The 21,425-nt window shown below is 43.3% G+C and overlaps 1 protein-coding gene across 1 annotated transcript in view; it reads right to left on the bottom strand.

Annotated features, from left to right (window-relative positions):
- INSC (INSC spindle orientation adaptor protein) overlaps positions 1–21,425 on the bottom strand; it is a 185,131-nt gene that overhangs the window by 131,310 nt on the left and 32,396 nt on the right. Inside the window, exon 6 of the mRNA XM_054969992.1 lies at positions 10,448–10,573. Coding sequence (XP_054825967.1) covers positions 10,448–10,573 — 126 coding nt within the window. The remainder of the gene's footprint in view (positions 1–10,447; positions 10,574–21,425) is intronic.

Raw genomic sequence — 21,425 nt, 5'->3', positions numbered from 1 at the left:
GGTAAAGAGGTGATTCCCTTGGCCGTGGGGGCACTTGGGTCAAGGGGCCGTGTTTCGAGTGCACAGGGCACCTCAGGTGACGGGCCCACAATTTTCTACTCCATGGCAGCAATCAGGGCACGCTCCATGGGCTGGTCAAGGCATGAGTACATCTTCCTTCCCCCTGAGTACATCTACTATGTGGGGGGGCTGAGAGCTTGGCATATGCCGGCAACTCCATGGGTGGCCAGGATGTATGACTGGCCCTTGGGCGGTTACCTTTATGCTTATATGGCTTATGGCAACGTGCCCTACCATTTGGGGATAGTACCCTACCCCTTGGGGATCATCTAACTCAGGCAACAAGGGATAAAATACTAAAAGAGGAATATGTGGATGTCTTTTCCTTTCTTTTCCAGGAGCTGGAGAAGAAGGATAAAGATGAATTAGATGACGGACAAGGAATGGTTGAGGCTTAAGTGCGTTGACTGGACTTGGCCCAATTGGCTGCCTGGTTTCCTTATATATGTAGGGGTCTTGGCAAAGCCGCAGCCCCACTGGGCAGCACCTTTGTTCCAATATTTAGACATTATTTACAAGGGATATACCAGCTTCTCAGGTGTGCGTTGGCTGCAGTACGATGAGGAGTTTTGGATGAGGGCATTCTTGAATCTCTCCCTCCCCTGGGACCGTATTCATCAGCAGCTATGGCTGCAGGTGATGTCCCCAGCAAAACCAAGCTTGGGGGACCAGTCCCATAGTGGCCACATAGTTCAGCATACTGCTCCAGCTTCTGGTACCTGCACCTCAGTGGAGCAGCAGGTTCAACCCTGGATGCTTTGCTGGGAGTTCACCTACAAGGGGGTGTATAATCGCAAGCCCTGCTGGTTCAAACATGAATGTCCTTCATGTGCTGGGCCTCACCCCTATAACGCCTGCCCCAAGGTTAAGCAGGGTGGGGGAGGTAGGAAGGCTGGGGGCAGAGGAGCTGGTGGTCAGCAAGCTGTGGGAAAAGGGTCCAGCCCAGTAACGCTTACTGTGTGGGTATCCTAAAGAGCAGGATGCTCTTTTTCTGTTGAATGGGTTTCCATTTGGTTTTAGGATTCCAGTTCAGGGGCCACATTCACCCTTTATGACTGACCATTTACATTCAGTTGTTGGTAGAGAAGACATAGTTTGGCAGAAAATAGCTAAGGAGTGTGCTGAGGGTAGGATTTTAGGCCCCTTTGATACCCCTCCAGTCCCTAATTTGAGGGTATCCTTCTTAGGGGTGGTTCCTAAGAAGGCAGCAAGGGCGTACTACCTTATTCATCACCTGTCATTCCCCAAAGGGAATTCAGTCAATGATGCTATTCCAGAGCAGTTATGCTCTGTTAGGTACACTTCCTTTGACCAAGCGGTCAAAGTTTTGCGTCGGTGCGGGGTGGGGGCTGAGATGGCGAAATGCGACATTGAGTCTGCATTTTGCCTACTCCTGGTTCACCCCGAGGACTTTGAGCTCCTGGGATTTTCCTTTGAAGGGAAGTTCTATATGGACCATGCCCTCCTAATGAGCTGTTCCATTTCTTGTGCTGCCTTTGAGTGCTTCAGCTTCTTTTTGGAGTGGGAATTGAGGCACCGTTCACATTGCCATGACAGAGCACATTATTTAGATGATTTTTGGTGGGGGGGGCAGAGGGATCTGGGCAGTGTGCCTGGCTGCTGGACACCTTTATCAAGCTTGCAGAGGAGCTGGGGGTACCTTTGGAGCATGAGAAAATGGAAGGGCCTTGTCAGGTGTTAACATTTCTGGGTATTCAACTGGATACTGCGCAGCAATCCTTTAGGATTCTCCAGGTGAAAGTTGATGATCTCAAGGCCAGGCTGCAGGAGTTTCGGTCTAAGCATAAGGTATCCCGCTTAGAGCTACAGCAGTTAGTGGGCCACTTGAATTTCGCATGTAAGGTGATTGCTCCAGGCAGGGCCTTTTTAAGGTGGCTTTGCAATGCCATGGCAGTACCGTGTGCTCCTCATCATTGCCTCCAAGTTAGCAAGGACATGCAGGAGGGTTTTGCTGTTTGGTCCAAATTCCTCTGGCGTTATAATGGGGTGACCTTTTGGCATGAGGACCTGCTGCTCGAAGCCAAATTGCAGGTTACGTCCGATGCTTCTGGCTCCATGGGCTTTGGAGTGTATTTCCGAAGGCATTGGTATGCAGACCAATGGCCTCCCAATTGACAGGCATTGGGGTTAGATAGGGACTTGACCTTTCTGGAATTTTTCCCCATCCTGGTGGCTGTGCACTTGTGGGGTGAGGAGTTGGCCAACCACTCTGTCCACTTTTGGTGTGACAGACAGTGGTTCATGTGGTCAACTCCTTGACTACTAAATCCCCTAAGGTCATGAGGCTGATTAGAGCCTTTACATTGCTATGCCTCCGGTGAAACATTTTATTTAAAGCCAAACATGTTCCTGGAATTAATAATGGTGTGGCAGATGCTTTGTCTCGCCAACAGATGGAGCGGTTTTGGCAGCTTGCCTTGGAGGCCAACCTGGAACCTGCGCAGATGTACCAGGAGGTATGGCTGCTTGGGAGGCTGAAGCATTCAGGGCCATTCGGTCTGTGGTTGCCCCCAGCATGTGGCGAGCCTACATCACAGTGGTAGGACAATTGGTGGGGTTTAGGAGGGGTGTCAGCTTTCAACAGCAGTGGCCCATCCCTGTTAAGCACATTATGCACTTTTGTGTGCATCAGAAAGGTTGTGGATTGGCTGTTAAGACAATAAGGGGGCAGTTGGCTGCCTTGGCTTTTATTAGCAAGGCTCAGGGGTTTCCCAAAGAAGGCAGCAGCATTGACTGCCTTCTTCGGGGCACTGCACATTAGTGAACTCGTGTCCAGTCTAGTACAGACGAGAGATGGGCATGATCTGCATTACGATTGGAAAAAAACCACAATAATAGTGACCACGCGAACTTGACCCAGCGGATCGTGATCGTCCACGGCCAACGATCCAGTGATCGGGAGAGGCCTGGATCATTGCATTTGGCCTCGGATTGGGTATCCAGACACTCAGGCGCCAACAATCTATTCCCCTGGCAACAAAGCCAGGGGAAAGCCTGAGCTCTGTTTGCCCTCCTTCTGTCGCCCTGGAAACCTGAATGGAAGCCCAGCTTTCCTTGATCAGCAGGGCTTCCTTCCAACCACGGAGCAGCAAAGCAGAGAAGACACCCAGGGGAGGGAGGGGGAAGGGGGTGTTCTGTAGTCATGGGCACGCCAATCTCATCCCTGCAAACCCTGATAGGCAATTCTGATGGCCAAACACAGACCTCCTGTGTTGCTGAATGGGATCTGAGGGGGGCCGCCAGGCCCAGCGGCGGCCTCCAGCACCCACCATTCATGTATCGCTGGGAATACCAGCATGCTCCAGTTTGTCCTGGTGGGCGGGCACATGGGGGGTGCCACCGGCCAGCAGCCAGACCCCCCGCCACCTGAGGGGAGGTGGCTTGTCACCTCCTCCTCGTGCCCACAAGGCCCCGCGGCTGCCAGCACCACCCACCTTCCCACATAATACCAGCGTGCCCTGCTTTGGCCTCCACGATCACGATCCATGATCCACGGCTCGGGAACGGGAGATGATCGGCATAGATCATTATTTCGGGATTGTCGTCGGCGCTGATCCACAATCCGCTGGATCGTTAAAATTTTTTGGATCGTGCCCATCTCTAGTACAGACACATCGGGTCAAGCCCTTATGGTGTGGGATGTCAAGTTGGAGGGAGACGGGGTTTCCCTCACAATCCATAAATCCAAGACAGATCAGAAATAGAGAGGAGTGATTGTCAAATTGGGGACTTGTGCAGATTTAGAGTTGTGCCCAGTCTGGGCCCTACGTAAGTATTTTAGAGTTTGGGGTGAAGACCAGGGGATATTGTTTAGGCATGAGGACGGTTGGCCCATAACCCATTATCAGTTTTGGGCAGTGACTGCAAAAGCATTAGCCAAGTTGGGTTTAGCTGGCGTCAAATTCAGCACTCATTCCTTTAGGATTGAGGCAGCTTCTACGATTGCAGCTATGAGGTACCTGGTAGAGATGATTCAGCGGGTAGACAGATGGAAGTCCTCTGCTTATCAAGCTTATGTTAGACCTTTGTCGCAGTTTTGAGTGTTTCACTAATTGGTTTTTCTGTAGGTGCTGTGTCTCGCCATGAGAAGCAAAGAATTTTGATCTGTGGGCACAGCATGGTTTTTTGGGTGGCCCATCAAGTGAGGAGGACACAGATTGTGTCCCAGCTTGGTTTGAGTGAATGGGCAACAGTTGAGTGGCAGGGTCACTGTGGCCAAGCTTGTTGCTACTGTTATTTGGGCACAGGTGTGGTCCTCAGCCCCAGATCTTGGTCATTCACCTGGGAGGGAATGACTTGGGGCTTGTTCAAGGCAAGGCCTTGTCTCTATAAGTGAAAATGGGCCTGCAGGAGATAGGACAGCGCTGGCCAGGCGTGCTGATCATGTGGTCAGCAATGTTACCTCAAAGGATTTGGCAGGAGACTGAGGACCGGCAGGCTATTGAGAGGGCTTGTATGAAGCCCAATAGGGCCATTCAGAAGGCCCTAGGGAAACGGTTGGGTATTTATTTACCCCACCCTAGGATCAGGGCCAAATTTGCCAACCTCTACAGAGGTGACAGGGTACATCTGTCAGTAACTGGCAATGAAATTTTCTTGGATGATTTGCGGCAAAGGCTCCAGTTGGCTTTAAGCCATCTGTGAGGCACTAGGGCCTAAGCAGAGGCTTGGCCCTGGTGATGGCATGATACAGTTTGGTAATAGGGAGTGGGCCAGTGAGCACCCTAGGCACTTCTCCACTGATGGGGAAGAGGGGTCTGCCAGTACCGGATGGTACTGCTTGTGACAGCTGCCATGCTATGTGGGCAGAGTGCCTTGGGGAACCCCATGTGCAAGTCCTTCCCTCACTGCTGTACGGCTAAGGCTTAGGAGCTTGATTTGTGGGGATCCATTTTGCCTGTTGCCTGGGTCTCAGCCATCCACAGGATGGTTCATACCTGGGGCGTTGGGGCTCACCCAGACAGGTCAAGGCGGAGACCACGTGGCTCGACCTGTACTGCTAGTCAGCCCTTGCCTAAGTTATTAGTTCTTGCTATCAGTTGATGTTAATTAATAAAGTGGTCCTTAGATCCAAGCTCAATGTCTGTCTCTTCATTCCAACTGGGGTGGCAAAGTGTTTAATTTCTTGATGAATTCTAATTCAGCAGTTTAACTTTGCATATACCCTGTGGTTTTTTTTTTAGAAGAGTGCCTTAAGTATGTCCAGAATATTCCCAGACTAGTTCCTGAATGTTGTAATTCTTGTGTTAAATTTATGTTAATTATTTCTGTTATGTAGAGCCTGCCAATCTGTCCAATGTAGACAGCAGAAGGGCACTGTTAGCACATAATGACACATATTAAATTGGATTGTATGCAAGTGGATGGGCCCAGGACAGAGTGGCTGATGTAATTAGGTCCTGTATTAATATTGTCTTAGTTTATATTGCGGACTGAATCTGTTGTACTCTGTCTGGAGAGCCCAGGCAAGCCCAATCTCGGAAGCTAAGCAGGGTTAGCCTTCTTTAGTAATTGAATGGGAAACCTCCAAAGAAGATCAGGGTCACTATGCAGAGGCAGGCAATAGCAAACCTCCTCTGTTAGTCTCTTGCCTTAGAAACCTTAGCAGGGGGTCATCATATGTCATCTATGACTTAACAGCAGTTTCCACCACCACATCTGTTGCAGGTCTTAGTTCCTGGTTTTATGTCTATGTTGGGTGGCCCATTGTTGCTATAAGAAGCTCTTTTATGTGTGTATGTGTGTGTGTGTGGGGGGGGTGCCTGTAAGCAAGGAAAGGCCTGCCAACCAAGGCCTATGAAAGAGAAATATACTTATCCAGAAGAGGCTGTAGGTCATTCATGATGCATTGAAGTGGTTCAAATAGTGAGCTGCAGTTGTCAACCAGTGGTGTTCCATTGTTATCTTATTTGGTCTGTCTTGCAGCAAGCTGGCTTTAGATACCATTCTGATCTGTTAATCTATTCCTTTACTTTACTGGGAGGTGATTGTGATTCTAAAAATACATTGCCCTGACCTAGATAGCCAAGGTTAGCCCGATTTCATCAGATCTCAGAAGTTAAGCAGGGTTGGCCTTGGTTAGTAACTGGATGGGAGACTGCCAATGAAGACCAGGGTTGCTGAGGTAGACAATGACAAACCACTTCTTTTATTCTCTTGCCATGAAAACCCCACCAGGGGTCACCATAATTCAGCTATGACTCGAGGGCAGTCTCCACCACCACCAAAAATACATCAAGATGCACCAAGGTTGCATCTTGCCTATGAAAAGTAAGCTCTGAAGAGATTCCACCAAGATTTCAGCAATTTTCACTCTGACATCAACCTCAGCAGAGATCATTCCACACAACAGGTGCATTTCCTAGATGCCCTGATGAAACTATGCAACTGACTCATAAGTACCACTTTATTCTATAAGCCAACCGACCACCAAATATACCTGCATGCTTCCAGCTTTACCACCTGGAGCATATAAAACAATCCACATGCTACAGACAAACACGGAGTTACATTCATATCCAATCATTCTCACAGTGACTCTTACCTGGAAGATTTGCTTTTTAAAAAACACTTTATTAAAATCTGAAAAATTATTTTTCTCCATAGCATCTGAAGAAATGGGATCTAACTTAATAAATGTTAGCCTTTGTTTTACTTATATCTTATTTATACTCTTTCATTTAAACCTTAGTCCTCAAAATGAAGCAGGAGTCTGGTAGCACCTAGAAGACCAAACATTTATTCCAGTATAGGCTTTTGTTAGTCAGAGCCTGGTTCTGTGCCTGGTTCACAAATGCTTATATTGAAATAAATGTTGTTAATCTTTAAAGTGGACTTTTGTTTTATTTTGCTGCCACAGACTTAACTTGGCTACCCATCTGGAATTAGTCCTCAAAGGAGCATTCAAACCAACTTAGAATAAAAATAAAACATCAATATTGACAGCTAACCACGATAACTGAAATTTAAAATTTAAGTAAAAGCTCAAAAGGAGCAATCTTCATTAAAAATCATCTCAAATGGCACCTAATAGAAAAGCATCTAAAAGATCATAAAAATCAATATAAAACCTCAAATAGATCTAGGATTGCTAAGTCCCCCAGAGCTCAAACCAGGGGATGGGGGATTTGAGGGGGCAAATGCATCAAGAGGACTGACATTAGTTTGGGGGCATCATTCCCAGTGCAAGAAGGAGGTGCTCCAAAGTGCACAGGAGAATGCTGTGGAGGATCCCAGGCCTGTTCCCTGTGCCTCTGACCCCAGCCAGGTGGGGGGGGGGCGGAGGTTGCCCCTGCTGGAGGAATGCTATCCTTAAATAGACCTCTAATGAACCCCGCTACAAATAAAGTATGAACAAATTTCAAAATGTGTCATATCAACATTTTTCAGAAACTTCATAAAAAGGTTTTAATTGGAACTGACATTAATTAAGCAATTAAACTTTATTTTGCTTCTGATGGGACTTCTACAAAATTTCTAAGTATTGCTAATGGAAGACAAAAGCATACCACTTGTCCGTAATTATTTCCCCAAATCCAAGATTTCATATGGCACAAAACAACCTCTAGTTCTTAGAAATACTTACAAATTCTCTTTATATAAATTACTTCCCAGAATTTGATGTTCCAAATTGCCTGATCTTATCTTGGAAGCAAAACTGATCCATTAGGAATCCTCCATTTTATTTATGAACTTCATACAGAGCTATAGATATTTGCCTTCAGTTCATTACTAATTTACTTAATAATTTATACTCTAAAACTGTTAGCTTAAAAATATTACTGGAGCAGCTCACAAATCAAAGATACAAAACAATAAATAAAAGCAATAATAACTTAATTTTAGCAAGGTTGGTGCATCAGGTACCTTCACTCCATACAATCATACAAACTTGGGGCAGAGCAGAGCTAATGGGGGCAAGCTACCCATTAGGTAGCTTGGAAGAACCTCATTGGCTACTTATTCAGGGGGCAACAACTTAGACATGGCCTAGCAGAAGGGATCAGGAGGACAATTACAGGATTGAACCAAAGACGGAAAGGGTTGAAATAGAGAGGTATGATGCTAGAGCTACCATCCAATCAATACTGCAGTTCTTGGGGATAAGGCCTACCATCTTGTGAGATCCAGGAAACTGTGGATGGTTATATATCAAGATATATTAGAATTATATTAGGATTCTTTTTGTTTGGTATTTTATTAATGCATGTAAGCACATCAGGAAGGCAAACAAGGTACTAAAGGAATGAATATTGCAGCATTGGAGTGCTTAATTTTAGAAATTTCCCAAACTGGAATTAAAAACAATAAAGGGAACAGAATGTTGGGGATCCACTTGTTCCTACAGTGGTTCCCTGACATATTGCACAAGAAAAAACAAGAAAAGGGCAGTATGCCCTTTTTATTGACCATATTGCTCTCCTTATTAGAAAGACATCAAATATATCAAAACATATTTGGCTGCCATGTAGAATGCAATTCTCTGATTATGTAATTCTTGTAAAAGCCTTCTTAACACTATGTTGCAACTACTGATGGATATGCAGCTTATAGACACAAGGAAAACTGTTTATCCATGGCAACTGAACAGAAGGCAAAGAAGTAAGAAGCAAGATAACATGTAAAATCCCTAACTTGAGAAGTCTGATTCTCCATGATTCATCACAAGCAGCAATATAACTATAACGAGTGCACCAGTTACAACATCTGAAGAAGAGAACTGTGATTCTTGAAAGCTTATGCTACAGTAAAGTTAGTTAGTCTTAAAGGTGCTACTGGAGTCTTTTCTATCCAGTTACAACAAAATCTCAAAAGATCTGAAGAAGTCTTCATCAAACCATATGGAACTTTAAGCTCCACATCATAGAAGCTCTTATGGAAACTGAAGGACCGACATGCCTTGTTCCATTGACAAAGAAGATCTTACAAATTCTTTCAATTCAAGTTGCTGTTTCCTTAGTTTACAATAAACATTGCGGAAAATAGACTGAAGATCTCCTTATGAACTCCTACGCCAACTAAACTATGGAAAATCTTGCTTGACAAAAGGATTACAGTTTTCATTTTTGCTACAGATGTTCTATCATTCTCTGCTTCTGTTCTGGGCACTAAATTACAAGACATGTCATTGTGAAGCAGAAATGAAATCATTTATCATTAAGCTGAAGAGGCATATTATTCTAACTTACAAGATACGTTTTATAAAATACTAAGGATGAGGTCATGATTTAGTGACTAGTAAAAGTGTTCATTTTCCAAAGTAAAAAATGTACTTCTGAGAGAAGAAAGTGCCAGTATGAGGATTCCAAAAACATTAGAATTTGTATGCTTACTGAAAGAGTTTGTCAGCTGTACCTCTGAGAGTTAAAATTAGCCTGTATCATATATTGACAAAAGCCTCTTACTGCTGTTCAACTGCAATTCTACCCCTTGTATGTCACCTTATCACCTCAGACGGTGATATTTTGCAGGAACATCAAACAGTGTCTGTTTAGATCTCTCCGCATTTCAGTGTTTATTTTTTTGGAGTGCACAAATTTCTAAACAAGTCATATAACAAATTCAGAAATAATCACTTCATATACCCCTTATCACGCCATTCCACATTTACTTTCCTCATGTAAATGGTAACTACTTCAAGATTATTATTACAGGCAATTGAACAAGTTATTAGCATTCTAATGGAATGGCGTAAATAATGGAAGAATGTATGAAAATAGAATTCATCATGAAAGACCCCTACCCTACTGATTTACCATCATATGGTAACCAAGACCACTTAAAAGGTTAGATTGTAATCTCACCATGGCACATATGCATTGAAGTAACTTCTACTTGCTTTCATGTGTAGGCAACCTGATCTACCACTTGTAAAGTATGCCATTATTGGTATCCACATATTGCAGATGGGCAAGTCTAAGGAGAGAAACCTATCTAAGGCAACCTAGTGAGTTACACAATAGCATGATACAAAGAATGAAGACACCTCCACATATACCAAAAAAGGTACCTGGCAGAGACCCTTCCTTGCAGGACAGCTTGTGAACATAGGGTATATAGGGACAATCTAGCAGTTCACTAAAACTACAGCTCATGTCCATTAAAAGAATTGGTAGTTTTGCTGTTTATTCCAATGGGATATGTTTTGCAACCTACACCTGCCCCTCTAGACAAAAAAAAGACACATGAAACATTCAAAGAACACAGAACATTCACTTCGGAAAATATTTTGAAATAACTCAGGCTACATGCCTATTTTCAAAGAGTTTTCTATTTGCCTCTATGTCCTGGGTCAGATTATGTATATAGCAGCACACTAGTAAGGGGAATACATCTCCCCTACAAAAACCAACTTCTGAACTAGTACCTTTTCCAGCTGTTGGATTCCTTCTTCTACACAGCATATGGATGCCAATGTCCTTAACATCTGGGGATAAAGGCATCTGAAGCAATCCTGACGGCAGATCTTAAACAGAGCAACAATGCCTCCCTCCTGTAGAAAGGTTTGCAGAGAAGAGGAAAACATAAGGTAAACGACATTATCCTGCAGTGTAGTGCTATGCATTCATTGCTGCCTTAAGTGTTGTTTCTGATCACTGCTCTTTTAGTAAATTCTTCTAAGTACCTTTCACCAGAACAGAAATAAAGACATGTTAAGAGCTAACCAAGTATATTAGTTTTTATAAAGTGAGGGCAAGGGATGAGACCAAATTTTACACAACTGCTTCTTCCATTTGAATATAAACATTTTAATTTCATTTCCCACATCACTTTAAGTTTACTTATGGTGATTTTCCATGAAAATGTATACTTTTAAAATATGATCAGTACATAAAAAGTGATACTTACTCCTGAGTGAAACACCTAGAATTAAACTACATACGTTTTATGGAACATTAAAGGTGAACAGATTTATTGGGAAATAAGCTTTTGCGCACTACAGCTCACTTTGTCAGATCATGATGTATGGCAATTATCCTCAGTTGGAAGTTTTTATTAGACACATGCACACAAAATGCCAGTTGGTGCAGAAATAGAATTATTCCTGCTTAACTCTGCTTAAATGCAGGTACTTAGTAATTCCCAAAAAAGAATTATAGCAGCACCATAAAGACTAACAGATGCAATAGTGCTTTTTATTTTTGTAGTAACACATAGATGTGGCTACAGCTCTGAAATTCATCTCCACTTACTGTGCTGATTCTTGCAAATAACAGTGAATAAGATCACCATTTTAGTGGTTGTGCAGCTTCATGAAATTATCTTTTTACCTATCTTGTTTTTTTTACACAGCAATAAGGCAATTCAAATAGCTTTCCAGGCATAAGAAGAGCAAAGCAAAAGCTTTATTAATTTCTGGAATGAAAGGGCTATCATTCTCAAGCTAAATAGAAAAGAGTCCAGTAGCACCTTTAGACTAACCAACTTTACTGTAGCATAAGCTTTTGAGAATCACAATTCTCTTCATCAGATGCACGGAGGGTAAGAAGAAACTGGTCAGATATATAGGTGGAGAGGGGAGGGGGGAGTAGATGCAATCAGTAGCTTCTGATAATTAAATCAGTTACTTCTGATAATGAGATAACCATTCATAGTCCCTATTCAATCCAAGCCTGACTGAGTCAAATTTACGTATGAATTCCAATTCAGCAGCTTCCCCTTGGATTCTGTTTTTGAAAGGTTTCTGTTGAACTACAGTGACCTTTATGTCCTTGATGGAATGCCCTGATAGATTTAAGTGTTCTCCCACTGGTTTCTGGGTGTTGCCATTTTTAATGTCAGATTTGTGTCCATTTATTCTTTTGCACAGAGGTTGGCTGGTTTGTCCAATGTACAGAGCAGATGGACATTGTTGGCACATGAGGGCATATATCACGTTGGAGGATGAGCAGCTGTAAGAGCCAGAGATAGTGTAGTTGACGCCATTGGGTCCTGTAATTGTATTTCCTGGGTAGATATGAGAGCAGAGCTGGCATCTGGGTCTGTTGCAGGGTCTGGTACCTGTGTTGGCGACTCTGCTAGCCGATTCATGGTTATAGGCGAGGAGTTGTTTAAGGTTGGGGGGCTGTCTGTAGGCAAGGAGAAGTCTTCCACCCAGGGCTTGTGAGAGAGAGGCATCGTTTTCCAGGATGGGTTGTAGGTTACTGATGATGCATTGGATAGGTTTGAGCTGGGAACTGTAGGTGACAACCAGTGGTGTGCTGTTGTTAGTTCCTTTAGGTTTGTCCTGGAGCAGGCTGTTTCTGGGTACTAGTCTGGCCTTGTTGATTTGTTTCTTCACTTCATTGTAGCCCCAACCATGCTTGTTGTAAATCTCTTAAGTGGAAGTCCCAATCAAGAGCATTGGAGCAGATACGATTGTAATGTAAAGCTTGGCTGTAGACAATCGACTGAGTGGTATGTTTAGGGTGGTAGCTGGAAGCATGTAGACATGAGTACTGGCCAGTGGTTTTCTGGTATAAGGTGGTATTTATCTGTCCATTGTGTACAGTAGTGTCCAGGAAGTGTATCTGTTGTGTAGAGTGGTCCAGGCTCAGGTTGATAGTATGGTGAAAGTTGTTGAAGTCCTGATGAAATCTCTCAAGGGCTTCCTTCCCATGGGTCCAAATGACGAAGATGTCATCCAAGAATCTTAAGTACAGGAGTGGTTTCAGTGGACGGGAGCCGAGGAAGCATTGCTCAAAGTCCGCCATGAATATGTTAGCATATTGTGGTGCCATGTGTGTGCCCATGGCTGTCCATTAACCTGTAGATATAAGCTGTCACCAAATTTGAAGTAATTGTGAGTGAGTACGAAGTGACAAAGTTCAGTGGCGAGGTGTGCTGTGGTTTTGTCCGGGATAATATTCCTGATGGCTTGCAGTCCATCTGCATGTGGGATATTGGTGTACAGAGCCTCCACATCCATGGTTGCTAGGATGGTGTAATCTGGTAGGTTGTCAATTGGCTGTATTTTCCTGAGAAAGTCAGTGGTGTCCTGTAAATAGCTGGGTGTGCTGGTGGCATAGGGCCTGAGGATGGAGTCCATTTATCCTGAGGCTTCTACTGTGATAGTGGCAATTCCTGAAACAATGGGGAATCCTGGGTTACCTGGTTTGTGGATTTGGGGTAATAGGTAGAATGTTCCTGGTCGTGGTTCCTGGGGTGTGTCCGTATGGATACATTCTTGTATGTCCATGGGGAGTGGCTTTAATATTTTATTGAGTTCTCTTTTGTATTGCTCCGTAGGGTCAGAAGGTAGTGTTTTATAGAATGCTGTGTTGGAGAGTTGTCTCTCTGCTTCCTGTATGTAGTTATGTTTGTCCATGATGACAACTGCACCGCCTTTGTCAGCTTCCTAGATTACGATGCCAGAGTTATTTTGGAGGCTGCTTATGGCATCTCTTTCTGCATGGCTGAGATTCTGCTTTAAGTAGTGTTGTTTGTCAATTATCTCAGCCTGTATCAGCTTGTTGTTTGTCAATTATCTCAGCCTGCTTTGACGGAAGCATTCATTGTAAAAGTCCAATGAGGGGTTGTGGCCCTCAGGGGGTGTCCATGTGGAATTCTTTTTTCTGGAGCTTTGTAACAATGATTGTGCATTGCTGGGTTGGAAGGGTGATTGCTGCTGTGATGGTGTCTATTCAGTGCTTTGTTCATCGTTTTGTTCAGCAGAGTGGTTGAAAAATTCCTTCAGTCTTAGACGTCATAAAAATTGGTAGAGTATCTTACTAGTTACTGCCTCTCATTAAGCCTTCTCCTTGCTTGCTAATGCCCCCTATTCACAAGGAGATTCATTCTGGTAACAGTCCCATGGATTCAACCTGGTGGAAACTTCTGGGAACGCTCCAGAATTAAGGCAGATGGAGGCAAAACAGTTTCCAGAAGAAAGTTCTGAGAATATTCTTGAACAGGGCAAAAATTAACCATATCATTACCTCTGGAGATTCATGAGTCAACAATCTCTCACTTTCAAGACCATATTGCCCATATACCACTGACAACAAAAACTCAGGTTGTCAATTTTAACAGGTGGTGACACCCTTAATCATGTTCTGGGGCCTTGTAAACCTGTTCCTTCACCTTTCTTTTAAACCTCTTCTACCTAAGCCAAAGACAAGCTTGAATAGTGTAAACTGAGTTCTTTGTTTATCATGTAACTGCAAAGGCTTAAAAGATGTTTTGCAATGACTTAGGGAAGCCGAATATCTCTCAGTGGTCCTTAAACTTTTCCACAATACCAGAACAATTTAAAAATCAATTTTCATTAACCCCTCCATTTTCAAACTAGCTATGGTATCTAAAGGCCTCCTGCATATCTGCCATGTCTCTGGCTTCTGAGAGTGTGGGAAGTTCTTTATTGCTCCATGCCATTGGGTTATCTTACAAATGTTACTTATGTTTACTTTCTCTTTCTCGCTCCGTGGAGCCAGTGTCCTTGACAGCCAGCCAAAGCTGGCTCGTGGGGCGCTCCTTCTGAGACCCAAAGATAAGTTTGTCTTTCTCACTGTCTGCTCTAAAATAATGTCTCACTACAACCTCCCCCACTCCCTTAATGGTCCTCTTTCCTTGGCGGGAAGATTCCTTATAACTAACCTTGCTAGCCCATATATGTCACTTCTGCCAATTTCAACTGTCAATGCACCTTGTACTGAATGGATCTCTAATAAAGTTACTTCAGCTAGAACACCTGCGTGTAAACTGTGGATAACTTGGGGACCCAACTACCAGGGACTGACATTGTGCTGGGTTTGAAGTAAGAGGAAGAACATCAAATGAGTTCATTCTGCAAATGGAGAAACCCTTGAAGTAGACAGGAAAATTTGAAGGTTGAGACCTTTCTGCAAACTAACAGGAGTGAAGGTGCACATAATGTCTTCTTGCTGCCTTGAAACATTGGCAGCAGAGAGCAGCATACAAGTTCAAGCATTTTCCAGACAAAACGGGGACTTTGGCAGCTTTGTCAGAACGCATTTTGCAACCCCAAGGATCCTTTAAATACAAGGAAGGAGGGCCCCTTCATTGTTTAAAGTGTTCAGTAAGGGACAATTGGGTACATATAAGGTATATCTGAGGAAACAGCCTTTCCTAAAGACAAAAAAGCCAAACTCCACTGTAGGTCAGTGTTATTAGCTTCTCACAACTTGAGAAGTGGGGGAAAGATTAGATATACGATAATGCCAATTTTATAAATTTTCACAGACATACATAACAAACAATTATACTGAACATTTTCTAAATCAAGTACTGGTTAGAGTTTGTCATTGAACATTTAAAAACTTGTACAATTCATCAGTTAATGGAATGACACCAAGACCATTGGCATTCCTGAAAGGCAATGTTTCTTTTCTACTGCTTTATTAAGTGGGGGTTATAAATGGATGGCATTGCTAGATCTCCAGTGACATTAGTGCACTAGCTGCTAACAACGGAGACAAAAAGGCACCCTGTTCTCGTCTACCACTGATGGAAAGTGAACCATCAGCATCCTGTCACAAAGAAGCATAGTGCATGAACTGCAAAAAGCCATTTACAGTTTAGCAAATTTCTTAGGAGAGGAGAATTCATTTTTCGTATCCTGTATTTTGCACTTGCAGAAAAAATGGGATTGGTCAAGCTGGAAGTCTGCTGATCTTAAATCAGCCTTACACAAAAGGACACATTATTATTAAATTTGCATATCGAGGAACAATTGTGTTAAATTTATTACCTGACTATGATTTATCAAAAGGGACAAGTAAAATAATGGCTATACTACTATCTGCAGCCAACGCAACTATAGCCACTGTTTGGAAGAGTCCCAAACCCTCAACATTGAAAATGTGGCACAGTAAGATCTGGGACCATTATTGCCCCCCCAGTTGGAATGAAGAGGCAGACACAAGTGCTAGGAATTAAAGGGCCGCTTTATTAAATTAAAACAACATATTTGTCAGCACAGAAAGGGCCTAACTAGCAGTACAGGTCGGACCCTGGGGTTACCCCTGGTCCCCGCCCCAACCTGTCTGGGTGATCCACCAACAGCCCCAGTATGGCTGTGACCCGGCCGGCCTGGCAAAGTGGTTCACCCCCCTTAAAGCTCCCTCCCCAGCTGTGCAGCTGCAGAGGGGGACTGGCTTGTCCAGGGGTTCCCCACCAGGGTGTCTGACCTCGCAGCTGGGCTGTACAGCAGCCAGCCACTCCTGACAGACACCAATTCCCCACCAATGGGGATATGCCAGGGTGGTCACCAGCCCGCTCATTTTTCCAACTCCTAACCTGCCAAGGAATGGTAAACTCGACCCACCAAAGCTAATTACCTTCCTGATAACAGTACAAGGTAGGCGAAAAATGCCCCACCCAGTAGCCAATGCAGGGTGAGAAGCGAAAAAATTCCTACCTGGTCCGAAAAACGGTGACCGGCTAATCCTGTACTGAAATAGGGAGAGGTGGGTGGGCAGAGCACAAGGCGCTTAGGGGTAGAGTGGCCAAAAAGGGCCACCGTAGCTCCGCCCCCCGCACGTTCCTCCATGTAATGAGAGGCTGCCAGCGCTGCCTCATCCTCCTCCGGAGAGGCAAAGCACAGCCTCCAGCTGTAGCAGCTATCGTGGCAGGCCGGGAGTGCTGTATTGTCGCCCCCCCCCCATCAGAATGAAGAGGCAAACACAAATGCTGGGAATTAAAGGGCTGCTTTATTAAATTAAAACAACATATTTGTCAGCATGGCAAGGGCCTAACTAGCGGTACAGGTCGGGCCCTGGGGTCACTCCTGGTCCCCGCCCCGCCCCGTCTGGGTGATCCACCAACAGTCCCGGGGGAGAGCTATCCATGGTAAAATAATGGCTATACTACTATCTGCAGCCAAAGCTCCCCCCAGGCCATACACCTGCAGAGGGGGACTGGCTTGTCCAGGGGTTCCCTACCAGGGCATCTGACCTTGCAGCTGGGCCATACAGCAGCCAGCCACTCCAGACATACGCCATTCCTCACAAATGGGGATATGCCAGGGGTGGTCATCAGCCTGCTCATTTTCCCAACTCCTAACCTGCCACCGCTAAGGCCAAGCCTCTACTTAGGCCTTTGCATCCCACAGGAGGCTTAAAGCCACCCAAGTACTTGCTGCACCTCCTCAAAATAGCTGTTCCCACATCCCCACCATAGAGGTCAGAAAACGCAGCACAGATTTACAGATGGGAGACCTACCCTACCCCAATCCCTGTCCAAGCTCCATGTATACCAAAATGGGGAGCAAAGGACAACAAAACCTGGAGATCAAGCAACCTCGGGCCCCAACAAAACAGACCTTCCCACACTCCAGCAGGGAAAATACACACCCAGGCACCCAGGCAATGGACCCAACAAAACAACTCCAAGCTTATTGCCCCCAGGGGAAGGCTTGGAGGTCAGCTCTCCTCAAAGAAACCAGCTCCAGCTCGGACGAACAAGCCCAGATCCTGCACCACAAAGAAGCTCTGGGCCTTGACCTGCAACAGAACTCAAATAAACAGTCCACATATGAATTCCAGCCATTGCCAACCCTCACTTCGAACCTAGAGAAAACGCACAACCATTTTCTCAGAAAAGGCAACAACTGTACAGAACCTGCTTAACTCACTGAGGTGAAGAGACCTTGCCCACCTGCTGTTGGGAAGGACGCGAACCCTCTGGTCCATGCCTTTTGCCCAGCCTCGCCCGCTTACATGCTGTAAAGGCATGAAGACCCCCACAAACTGGGCACACATGTCGAAACTTGCAATGCTCCCTAGTACAAACCCCTTGGTATGCAAAATCCCAAGAAAGCATTCGCGCTGGAGGGGACTGATCCCCAGAAGGGCGTGAGCCCATGAGCGTGGAGGACCGTTGTACCAGGTGACTGTTATCGGAGCGATCTCCGTCATTGGGCTTAGCCAGGGACATGACCTACAGCCAAAGCTGCTGGTGGATTTGATCCCAAGGCAAGGCAGGGTTAAGGGTGGTTTGCATATGGAACTCTTCGTCATATTGCAGCCAAGCTGCACTGGCAAAGTCCAAATACCCCCTGTATATAATATCCATATACTGGAACGGGTGGGGGGCGCCCTCCAAGGCTGAGCTTGAGCAATGACTCCTGCGTATATGAGGAAGCCTGGGACCCAGTTAGCCCAGGTCCTGTCTATCTTGCTGTAAATTAGCGTTGATTGGAATTGGAAAGTTTCTATCTGGAGAGTGTGACTAGGACTATTATGTGCATAGAGGAGGCCAGGATGAAGGGAAACCGAAACGAGCAACTCTAAGCTGGCGGGCTCGTTGCCACCTACCTGGAGATCCAGAGGGATCCTATCAGGCTCTTCTGACATTGCTGTTTTTGAACACTTACCTTATACTGACCATCCTGTTGGCATCACCACATATTTGGAGTGTGAGGACACGAGGAAGAATCATTCCAAGAACTGTCATTACTCCAGCAAATTTGTATAGGAAGTTGTAGAATTATCATTGTCTCTTTGCAGCTATTATGGGACATATGTGTGTATTTATGTAATTGTATATGTACACATTGTAAAAATTTGACTGATTGTATATCTTTTATTCACATGGTGAGCAAGACACGAATAATAATATTTTGAGTAAATAATTTATTGATTTATTGGGTTCCTAGGGCATCTTGCCCTTGGTGGTAATTGGCTTTGTTGGGACCCTTTTCTCTTTTTGTGGCTCATGGTGGAATGTAAACATATGGAAAAACAACTCAGATTTCATGGAGTCCCGGAAGTGGAAGGCAAAGCAACCCAAGAGCAGATTTCAGAAGTATTAGCAGAATTTTTGAACAAAGAATTGGATGAGGTGGCAGCCTTTCTAGATGTGACATACAGAATCAATTCAAAATATGCAGCACAAAAAAATCTACCAAGAGATATAATAGTCCAATTTACAACAAAAAGAATAAGAGAAGAGATTGTGAGTAAGCAATTTCAAAACCCTCTGGAAATTGATGGAAAAAGAGTGAGAATAATGAAGGAACTCCCTAGGGGGGTTTTGTTGGAGAGGAAGAAATACAGAGAACTAGTACAAATGCTGAAAGGATTGAACATTAGATATAGATGGGAAATACCAGAAGGATTGAGCTTTGAATTTCGTGAGATCAAAAGAACACTCAGATCTGGACATGAGATAGAAACGCTTATAAAGGATCATGAAAAAGACTTACCCAAAAGATCTAAAATTTGACTATGGAGTATAAAATCATATCTTGGAATGTAAATGGACTAAACTCACCGTCTAAACGTAAAACCATTTTCCACTGGCTATCCAAACAACATTGTAATATAATTTGTCTGTAGGAGACACATATTAGGAAACAGGATGTGAAATATTTAAAATTTGCTAAACTGGGGAAAGAATTTGCAGCTGCGTCAAACCAGAAAAAAAGAGGAGTTGTTTTATATATTAAAGATGAGCTGCAGCTGAAAATGATTTTAAATGATGCGGAAGCTAGATATATAGCAGTGGAAATAATTTGGAATACAAAGAAAATACTTTTGATTGAGATTTATGCACCTAATGGTGCTAAAGAGAACTTTTTAAAAGATCTATAGAACCAACTGGATTGACTAACATATGCTCAAATAATTCTGGCAGGTGACTTTAATGGAGTAACAAATTTGGACGATGATAAAAAAATGAAAGGTGCTCATAAAAAAAGAGGACTTTTGCCAAAATCCTTTTTTGGAATTAAAGATCAGGAAAATTTGGAAGATGTATGGAGAAGAAGTAACCCTAAAACAAAACAATACACGTTCTATTCGGCGAGGCATTCGACATTATCAAGAATTGATATGATCTGGGCCTCTAAAGATTTGGTGGTATGGACTAAAGATGTGGAAGTAATGCCTAAAGTAGACTCAGATCATAACCCAGTAATGTGGAAATTTGGGAAAGGCACCAAAAGACGAGGATGGAGGATAAACAAAGATTTGCTGCAATTAGAAGATAATATAGTGCTACTACAAAGAGAGACCAAATTCTTTATACAATACAATTTAAATAAAGATGTTTCAATTGACAAAGTTTGGGACACCTATAAAGCAGTGATCAGAGGAACTTTAATGGATTTAAATGCAAGAGACAAGAGGAGAAAAGAAGAAAAAAGGCAAGAAATTATGGGAAAGATAAAGGCCAAGGAGTTACAATTAAAGAAAAGACCAGGGAAGAAGAAGTTGTATCAAGAAATAAAAATTTTTCAAGAACAGTTGAGAGTAATGAATAATAAAGAATTAGAGTGGGAACTGAAAAAATTGAATCAAAAGTCATTTGAAGGTGCGAATAAACCTGGGAAATCTTTACCGTGGCAACTGAAAAAGAAAAGGGAGAAAAAAGTAATAACTAAGATTCAAGAAGATGGCAAGACGTTAATAGATCAATTGGCTATTAGCAGAGCTTTTTTAAGTATTATGCAAAATTGTATCAAAGAAAAGAAGTGAATTTGGATACTATTGATCAATATTTGAACAAGATCAATTTACCAATATTATCAGGAAAATGGAAGGAAAAGTTGAATGCAGAAATAACGGAGATGGAAATAAAAGAGGCTATTCGGACGACTAAGTTAGGGAAGGAACCAGGCCCAGATGGAATTACGGCTAGATTCTACAAATTATTGGAAAACGAACTGGCACCTTTTTTGAAAGTGGTAATGAATGAAATTTTAAAAGGACAAAAGACACCAGAGTCTTGGAATGAGGCCAACATATCATTGATACCAAAAGAAAATCAAGATTTAAGCAATGTCAAGAATTATCGACCTATTTCATTGTTAAATAATGATTATAAATTTTTTGCAAAAATTTTGGCAGAGAGATTAAAGCATTGGTTAGTTGAGTTCATTGCAGAAGAGCAGGCAGGGTTCCTTCCAAACAGGCAAATCAGAGATAATTTGAGAACTGTAGTAAATGCTATAGAATACTATGATAAACATAGTGAAAAAGAAGTTGGTTTCTTCTTTGTGGATGCAGAAAAAGCTTTTGATAATTTGAACTGGAATTTTATGTTTGCCACAATGGAAAGGCTGCAAATGGGAAAAGATTTTATTCAAGCAGTAAAAGCAATATATAGAGATCAATGTGCGGCAATTGTAGTAAATGATGATTTAACAAAAAAATTGGAAATAAGAAAGGGTACAAGACAGGGGTGCCCTTTATCTCCACTGTTGTTCATTTTGATTTTGGAATTGTTATTGATCGAAATACGAGAAGATGATACTATAAGAGGCATAAAGATTAAAGAATTTACCTACAAGGTTAGAGCTTTTGCGGATGATGTGATGGTCATAGTGGAAGGTCCAATACAAAACATGCCGAAGTTGCTTGATAAGATAAAAGAGTTGGGAGATCTGGCTGGATTTTATGTTA

This window comes from Eublepharis macularius, chromosome 2 (assembly GCF_028583425.1).
Source record: "Eublepharis macularius isolate TG4126 chromosome 2, MPM_Emac_v1.0, whole genome shotgun sequence".
In the NCBI taxonomy this organism is placed as follows: Eukaryota; Metazoa; Chordata; class Lepidosauria; order Squamata; family Eublepharidae; genus Eublepharis; species Eublepharis macularius.
Note: the sequence above shows the minus strand (reverse complement) of the source record. Positions and strands in the feature narration are given on the sequence as shown.